General features: G+C 33.6%; 1 protein-coding gene across 5 annotated transcripts; it reads right to left on the bottom strand.

The window, feature by feature from the left end:
- Positions 1-206: 206 nt before the first annotated feature.
- LOC141707263 (mitochondrial uncoupling protein 2-like) lies at positions 207-6,857 on the bottom strand. Of its 5 annotated transcripts, none has more exons than XR_012569016.1 (10): positions 6,632-6,853; positions 5,642-5,860; positions 5,479-5,554; positions 5,179-5,312; positions 5,007-5,105; positions 4,783-4,887; positions 2,280-2,354; positions 1,418-1,504; positions 601-730; positions 207-506 (listed from the first exon to the last, which is right to left on the bottom strand). XR_012569016.1 is itself a non-coding variant. In XM_074510322.1 (10 exons), the coding sequence occupies exons 1-10, from the start codon at positions 6,710-6,712 to the stop codon at positions 446-448; spliced, it is 951 nt and encodes a 316-aa protein (XP_074366423.1). In that variant the 5' UTR covers positions 6,713-6,857; the 3' UTR covers positions 207-445. The 5 variants fall into 5 exon arrangements, 3 of the variants coding, with proteins under 3 accessions (XP_074366423.1, XP_074366425.1, XP_074366424.1); XM_074510322.1 differs by having other exon boundaries at positions 601-614; positions 6,632-6,857; XM_074510324.1 differs by having other exon boundaries at positions 207-614; positions 6,632-6,855.
- Between the last annotated feature and the right edge of the window lie 1,730 nt (positions 6,858-8,587).

Genomic DNA, 8,587 nt, shown 5'->3' with positions numbered 1-8,587 from the left:
TACCGAGATAATTGATGGCAGAATGAGGCTTCAGGATTCATTTTGATTGTTGGTGGGAGGACGCTCTCCATCCTTGGTGGGAAAAAGGTCATGAGTTCGAATATTAATTTTCGTATGCTTAAGAAAAGTATGCATAGCATAATCGTTGTAACGGTCTTATAGTACGCCTCTAGAAGTAGACTTCAAATGAACAACACTCACTTGCCTACACAAATCCATTATATGATAAAGTTTATTTCAAACAGATAGGATCATTAGGTATCGATAAATGTTACACAAGTAAATTCATATATTGCTAATTCGTCCAACCTAAATGGGAACAAAAAAAATATAACTGAATTCTTGCACTCATTCTTGAACTTGTACAACTCATCCAAAGTCTTGTTTTTCCAGCACTTTGTGATATATGTATTAAATGATGTAAAAAGTTACCCTGTGCTCTGATTTAGCTGACATGCCGAACTTCCAATTGCAAAATCGAGTGTCCCCACATGCAACTTAAATGCCTTCCTTCAGTAAGCAAGCCCGTAAGTTGATTTGCCAACCTCCATAAAAGCACTTAAACTTCGTGAAAGCAAGACCGAGCCTAAAGGACATTACCTGATGCTGATAACCTAAGGTAGTATTTCAATAAAAAGCAAGCAGTCTTCCCTGATGCTGATAATAAAAAGATATATATATATACTTCTGGTGCTGTACATTAAGCTTCAAGGAAAAACAAACTCTTGACCTGACATAAATAATTAAAATAATGTCTTTAGTTAATTAGCTAAAAATCCAAAAAGCGCTAATGTAATATTGTTTAGGAATTTCAGATACAACTGGATAAGCCACTTATAAACAAGTTCGGATATCCTTAAAATCTATTGACAGGTGAGCAAAAACACAGATGTCTGGCTAATATGTTGGTATGGGGAGTATAGCGGCATAAGACCATGAAAATAAGCTTCGCAAGACATGTTGATGGGGTTATTACCTCTACAATCTTAGTAAAAATCTTAAGACCCTACATTGGTATTTGCTGCTGATTTTATCAATGGGTAATAAACTTTAACGCAAAATCATGTAATGTGGAATTGCATAAATACAATACATAAGTATTGGTAAAGACAGTGGGATATTGCAAGGACAGATGCATGCCAAATTATGAGCCAATTCGAGATTATGTGTTTATTACTAAGGTTCACTGGGGAAGACAGAAGTGAAATGTTCTGCCTGTAGAGATGATTTTAAAAGCATTCAGATGTAAAAGAAAAATAAACCTTGGCTCTACCAAAAAATTATCCAAGTTTGTTAAGCACCGACAATATTGGTTTCCTTTCGAAGTTCAAAGAACCAGTAAAAACAATGATTATCATAAAACTATTAAAGTAATTCACATTAGATAGTATCCCAAAAAAAGGACATGTAATCTTACTTGCTCAAGCACCAAGAACATAATTACATTCCAAGATCCTAGACGACCAAAATTTAGAAGGAAGCCTTTGTAAAAAGCATAAGGACCCTGCAAAAGCAACAGCAGTTAATACTTGTTGGAAATATTGCTAAGTTCAGTAACTGAAACATCGTAGATTTCATACATTTGAAACAAAAACATTCTTGCTTTTGGCAACTTATATTCAAGATAAAACCATCAAGCACATATGCATCTACCATCAAAGAACATAATACATCTAAACAATAAAGAATGAGGCACATTTGCAACCGCAAAGTTTCAAATTTCACACTAAGAAATAAAGCACAACACAACTTAAAACATGATTTTCTTATATTGTATACTCTAAGTAAATTAGATACACAAAGTAGGCGAAATTTGCCTTCATGTTAGGGGCACGGTCTAATACAAACTACTCTGCCAAACTAAAAGCCAGTAATTTGTATTTCAGTGAATCTTATTTGTAACTTTAAAATTATTTGTAGTATACATATTAATAGACCCTATATACATACAAGAGTTGGTCCCTACACAGACACACGCACATGTGTGTGTGTGTGTAAAAAGACAACAGAGTTGCTTCTTTAAATTTTAGAATTTAAAGTTTGCTAAATAGATTTCTGTTTGATCATTTTAAACTGGTCATTGTAGACTTGAAAGGAATTAAAACAAACGAAAAAATATCCTCTATCAATCATAATGACGAAAGTATGATAATTTCAAAATTTAATCTACCTAATAGTTTACAAACTAAACTTTCAATCCCCAATTACAAGAAATCACAAAAACAATGATGAACATCAATATAACAAGACAATATAAACTCAAGTGGATATCATTATACCTCAGTCGCTAAAGTTTTTATAAAACAATCTAAGGCGCCTTTGTAGATCGTATCTCCCATCATTCTAGATTTTACCTGAAATATAAGCAATTACAAGGTTAATAGCATATTACAACTAAGTATTTTAATGAAAATACGAGAAGGCCAAAGCTCTTTGGTCTAGTAAAGAAATTTTGCAATACAAAATTTTGTCTAAAGAACATCATGATGTTTGTTGCGCCAAAGTACTCGAATGAAATGTTTGTTGTTTCAAATTGATAATCACCGCATTATTTACCATTTGCATTTGTTTCATCATACTCCCTCTGCTTCATTACATAATCTTTTTGCACACATCTCAAAGTTCTCCAAATACAGAGTTAAAATAAATAAAATTTAAACTTTCAAAATAGAAGTATATATACTAATTTTTTTATTCAGAAAAAAATTAAAAGTTATTAATTTAACTATACTAGCTTATACTCTGTGCATCGGCTTCTTTTAATAAATTATATATTTTTTTAAATAATTGCTTTTTTAATAGATGTTTTAATGTAATGAAATTAGGATTAAAAATTTATGTTGGTTAAAATTGTAACTTTACGGGATTATACTTTTGATAATATTATATAGTAATAATAAAAGTTGTTTAATTAATGACATGTATTGTTTAGAACTAATAATCTAAGTTATTAATTCTAATATGTTGTTGACAGGATTCGAATCTTATGCATTTAGTAGAGTATTTTAATATAGAATATTATTTAGTATGGATCTGAAGGTTCCCAATTATTTACTCAAAATCTAACAGCCATTATCATTTCTATGATTAAACCAATGCTAAACCAAACTACAACCAATTATACACATGTTTGCTTCTAATAGTTTATTATAGATGTAGATTTTCAATATATTGTGTGAAAAGTCAAACAACATATATAATGGACTAGAAGGAGTATTTAGTCTCTTAAAATAGTTTCCTCTAGGCCTAGACTATCCTTATAAAAATCGTTGGTTCATTTTGGAACGGCTACTAATTCCACGTGTCAACCCTCTCTTAAAGTGTTATTTATCCCATTAAATGAAATAAAGAATGATTAAAATGAAGTCCATATGATAACTTGAGCATTAGATGTAGTGTACTATAGGAAGATATTTACTAATTCATGAAAGAAACATAGCCTGCCACTAACGTTTATGTTATAGTTACCCAATCTTATCAAATCATCATAAAAAAAGCTTTCATAAATATATAAATATATATACCTATTGCTACAGTTATCGAAATCCTCGCTTCTTTTATATGCTTTAATTTCTTTTGTAGCCAATCTTAAGCATTATTTTTGTTCAAGTGAAAACGTACATATGCCTATTGTTAAAGCACAGTGATTTTAATATCTTAAACATTACAAGGTACATCCATATTTTCACAACTCTGACTATTTCATGCATTCCCAGGGAACAGATTTGAACCAGTTCCAGTAAGATATCAAGAATTCTTAGCAGGTGCATGCATCAATAGGGTCTGATATTAAACATGATAATGACAATACTTCATATTAATGTCAATCATATAGTGTAAACTGTATCCATATTATTAACAGTTACTCAACCACGGACTCGGGTGACAGGAATTCCTATCTTTGGTTTAACATAACTACACTCTAAAAAGAGATACCCCTGCAGAAATGATTGATGCCTCTCAAATTTGGACTAGCTACTGAGTGACTCCAGACAGCAAATAAAACTGCAACAGGCTAGTAAATGAATTCAGTTTCACTTATTCAAAGAAATAATGAATTCTGTGGAGTTCAAGGTGAATACTGAAAAGTCAATAGTGAATTTAGAGCAATAGTGTAATTAAGTCAATAGTGAAAACTTGACTTAACAAAAAATTAATGAATAATTAAATATATATTTTTTCTTTGTTAGAGCATGTGAATATATAAGTTTTGTAAGTTGTGGTACTACCCTGTACCCCTTTACAGAATCCTGAGGGTTCATATTTAGTGGGGCATGCATGTTGCGTGTGCATTCTGATTAACCAAAAAACATCAGAATTGAGCTTATCCAAAATAATGTAATCAATATCAAGAGATAATGTACTCATTGATTTCCTTGTTACATTAGAAAAGGTTGTTAATCCAAATGACATATAGAAGATGGTGAAAGCTTCTCACCTTATGACGTATTACTGTTAGTCCTAAGTTTATTACTGTTGTTCCATTCTGAATATAGATGTCAGTTGAGTTGTTGCTGACTGTTGTGGTTCTACATTCATACACATACTGACATCTGCAGTTCAGAACTAACCGGTGTCATAACTTAACACGTCCACAATGTGTAACAAAGGACTCAAAACAGAAAAGATAAAAAAAGTTGGAGCTTCTTGACCATACGCTGTTACCAGTCTTTGAAATTTCTATAATATATTTTAATATATTCAAATTCATTTCTCAGCATCAATTTTGACTACTTCAAAATACAACAAAATTAAATAACCAAGCAGAGAGGATAAATATACCACGTCAAAAGGAGATCCAATGCAAACTGCAAAGAACCCAGCTCCTAAGCCTGCTAGTAGATGAGTGAAAATATTATCCGAAAACCCTGGAATTTGCATAATCGTCTGCATAAATAAGAAAATTTAAACAGATTGGAAGACACAAAAAATGAGTGTGCATAGCAAGTATATCAGTATAATGACACCTTTAATGTTATTTCAGACAGTAAACTCGACAAGGCTACCTGCTTCACTTGATCATAACTTGCAAGTTCCGCTGCATTTATGGTTGCATTTCGTGCAATATTGGCACCCAGTCCAGTCCACAAAGCAGAAAGTCCTTCCTGGTTTAGTTATGGTTAGCTGTAAATAGTAAAGCTATAAATATATCTATTCGCCAATTAGTAAGAGAATTACCTGTTGCACTATGGCGTAATAAGCACTCAGCGCGCTAGAATAACGCCTAGCAACACCAGCAGGCAATTTACCTTCTGATTGCAGTCGAACTTTGACAAGATCAGTTGGATTAGCCACTGAAATTGCTATGGCACCTGCACAGTAAAAGAAAAATATCCACTAAAAAAGATAGAGGTAAACAAGTTGAAATTTGACAATCTTTTATAAGAGGAAAATAGTGATTGCTGCAAATTATTTATTGAGATCAGACATGATTGGTTGATTACTTTGAATAGAGCAATAGTCAGCAAATTGCATTACCGGTAATCAGAGCAGCAAGTATCTTTTGGAATAGAGAGACATTCCCAACATAATCACTGCCCAAAAAGGCCTTGACCTGTATTACAGGTAGTTTTAATAGTGAGCATTAATTACGATTTACGAGAAATGTATAATACAAATGGTTATCTAGTTTAGTACATACAGGCTCATACAAGCCAATCCTTAGCCCTCCATATATGAACTGGCGATGTAATCCTGGAATGATGCCTTTCCAGAGAGCCGATAAGCCTTCTTCCCTAGCAATAGTGGCAATTGTGCCGAACACTCCCTTGTACTTGGGTGGACCAGTTCCTTCTCCCAAAACTGTCCGTTTCTGAAGTTGTAGTCTAACTTTAGCAGTGTCCAGGGGAATGGTACACACCTAAGCAACATAAAGACATCGTAGTTCGTGATCATCACCACAAGATTGTTCTCTCTTCAATTCATACCAAAAAATAGATGATCCTTATACAGTGATAAACATTGAACATCTTTAAGGGTTTAAGCTTATTTTAAATAATTTGAAAACTCACATAGGCTTTTTAAATTAATTACTTAATCAAGGACAGACAATAACCTCTTCTTTACGTTTTTCAAAAGACAGTCGCATACAATCATCATAATAATATATGACAGATCTATTGCGACATTTTTTACAAATCAAACCTCCTGACCCTAGATTCAAATTAAAACTAGAAACACTGCTAAATCCGAAGTCGCGAAACAATTTGAACTACATAGTGACTATAGAACTCATATGTAACGGTAAATTGCATTGGCTTAAACAATGTGACACATACATTGGGGAATACAGTACAATAGATACTCTCATCCAAAAAATCGAAATAAAAAGGTATTTACAACTTTGATCATACAAATTATGCAATCTCTTGAAGTCTCAGAGTCTCGAGTACTAACAAATAGTAGCTAACAACTTTTGATGATATCAATCTAATGGCTATATTTACACAATCCAAAGCTTAGTTCTAGAAAATCATAAAAGCTCAGCCATCACACACACAAAAATAAATTAATCAAGTACATTTTGATTGAGAAATGCACAATTATAACTAATCGGGGAGGGGGAGGGAGGGAGGGAGGGAGGGAGAGAGAGAGAGAGAGAGAGAGAGAGAGAGAGAGAGAGAGAGAATACTTCGGCGAAACAAGCGGCGAAGGCACTACAAAAGAAGGTACCGGCGAAGGAGATCTCCGTCCGGTGACTGAGATCCGCCATTGGTGGTGTATGAATCTATGGATTCGTAATGTGAATTGTGAAGTAATAAAAATGTGGTGGCAGATGTTGAGTTGAGAAAAAAGGGTGTTTCTTAATTCTCTTTCGAATCACAAGTCATCAACTGTCACCCACATCTCCTTTTAATACACTCTGTCACCGTATCCCCACGTCACCTTTTCGATCTCGCTTTATTTACTGCAGTAATCGAACTAATTGGCAGACATACCTGTTTATATATTTCATAACTGTTTAATAATAATTTAAGTTTTATTTCATATCTAATAATTTATTCATAGTATAAGGATAAGAATAATTCATGAAGATTAACCGGATATCTTGTTGAGGATTGATCGGTCAAATCTGGAATTTTTAGAATACAATGCTCCATCAATCCATATCAAAATATTAATTTTATTTAATTTTTAAGTGATGATATTGATCAAATTTTAAATCAAAATTATATGTACATTGAAATTATAACTTTTAGAAAAGAATATTTTAATTAATTGATTGCATTATGAAATTATTTTACTATATCAAAGTTAAATTTCAGTTTTTCAAAAAACATGAATTAAATAGTATTTGTTTGAAGGCCCCGCAAAAGTGGTGCCTTTTCCCATATTGTTTTCTAATCTTATTTTCCTTTTATGATTAGAAATTGCATATAGGGTTAATAAATCGCTAGTCGATCGATGTGAGGAGGACGCCTATAAATGCAAGGACAATGTCCCATTACACGGTTCATAACACAAAGGTATCGAATCATGAATAATACTTTGGCTAATGCTTTTGCTCTCTTGGGCGTCGAGGAAGATCGCGAGGCTTCCACCATCGTTGCTGTCAAGACTGCTGAGGTTAAGAAGGTTGTGGAGGAACACAAGAAGACTGTTGCTCAACAGAAGAAGATTGACGCTCAAAACAAGAAACTCCAACAGAAGAAGCTTGCCGCTAAAAAGAAGAAAGCCGAGGCCCAGAACAAGAAGATAACTCCTGGCCATGGAGGTAATGCTGTGAATGGCCAGAGGTATTTTAACAATAATGGTCATCATCAGCGTAATGTACAACCTACTCATGTGGCTCTCCCAAAGGAAGACTGGCTTGCTAGAGAAGCCGAACGTAAAGAACGATGACTTGCTAACCAACAACGATGGCTTGCTAGAGAAGCCGAGAGCAAGAAATTAGATATGACTTTGAAGACTTTGAAAGAATATGAGGAGCAGAAGGCCCTTGAGAAGCAGCACAAGTCCGAAAAATCGACTTTGACGAGTGCTCCAGCGGCGCCTCTCAAGGAAGCAAAATCTGACAATTTTACCAAGAATGGTCAAGCCAGAGGACTGGGTACCCAAGGTTCTCGAGAAAGCAAGATTAATGGTAATTGGGCAGGAGGATACTCCAGACATAAACAAGATAATGCATCACCGGAAGAGGATAACAATATTGCTGACAAGGTCAAAGCAGAGGCTGCTCCTGCTCCTGATTTAAGCGAGATCAATTTCCCTGTCCTTGGCCAACTTACAATGCTCTTTGTGAAGCACAACACAAAGCATAATACCCATTAAAATTTTCTTCTGTTATGTTAGCATTCCTTTTTGAATTTGAATGTAAGCATCTGCTCCTATGCTATAAAGTGTAAAATTTACAATTATATATACTTTCTGTTGGTTTGTATTGAAATGATTTTCTTTTCTGTATTCAAGTTCCTTTAGTTTTCTTATAAAATTCTATTTACGGTTAATGCAAAATTGACAAGATTGAAAATCTTTTTTGGATGAACATTTTTAACTTTAATGTGACAAGAAATTGCAAATACCGAAGGAAGAAGTTGAATTCTCAGACACATGTCAACTCAAGGTTTAATTTACCCTTGAGCCACAT

Source organism: Apium graveolens, chromosome 2 (genome assembly GCF_009905375.1).
Source record: "Apium graveolens cultivar Ventura chromosome 2, ASM990537v1, whole genome shotgun sequence".
NCBI classification, from domain to species: Eukaryota; Viridiplantae; Streptophyta; class Magnoliopsida; order Apiales; family Apiaceae; genus Apium; species Apium graveolens.
This window is presented reverse-complemented; position numbering and strand designations above follow the sequence as displayed.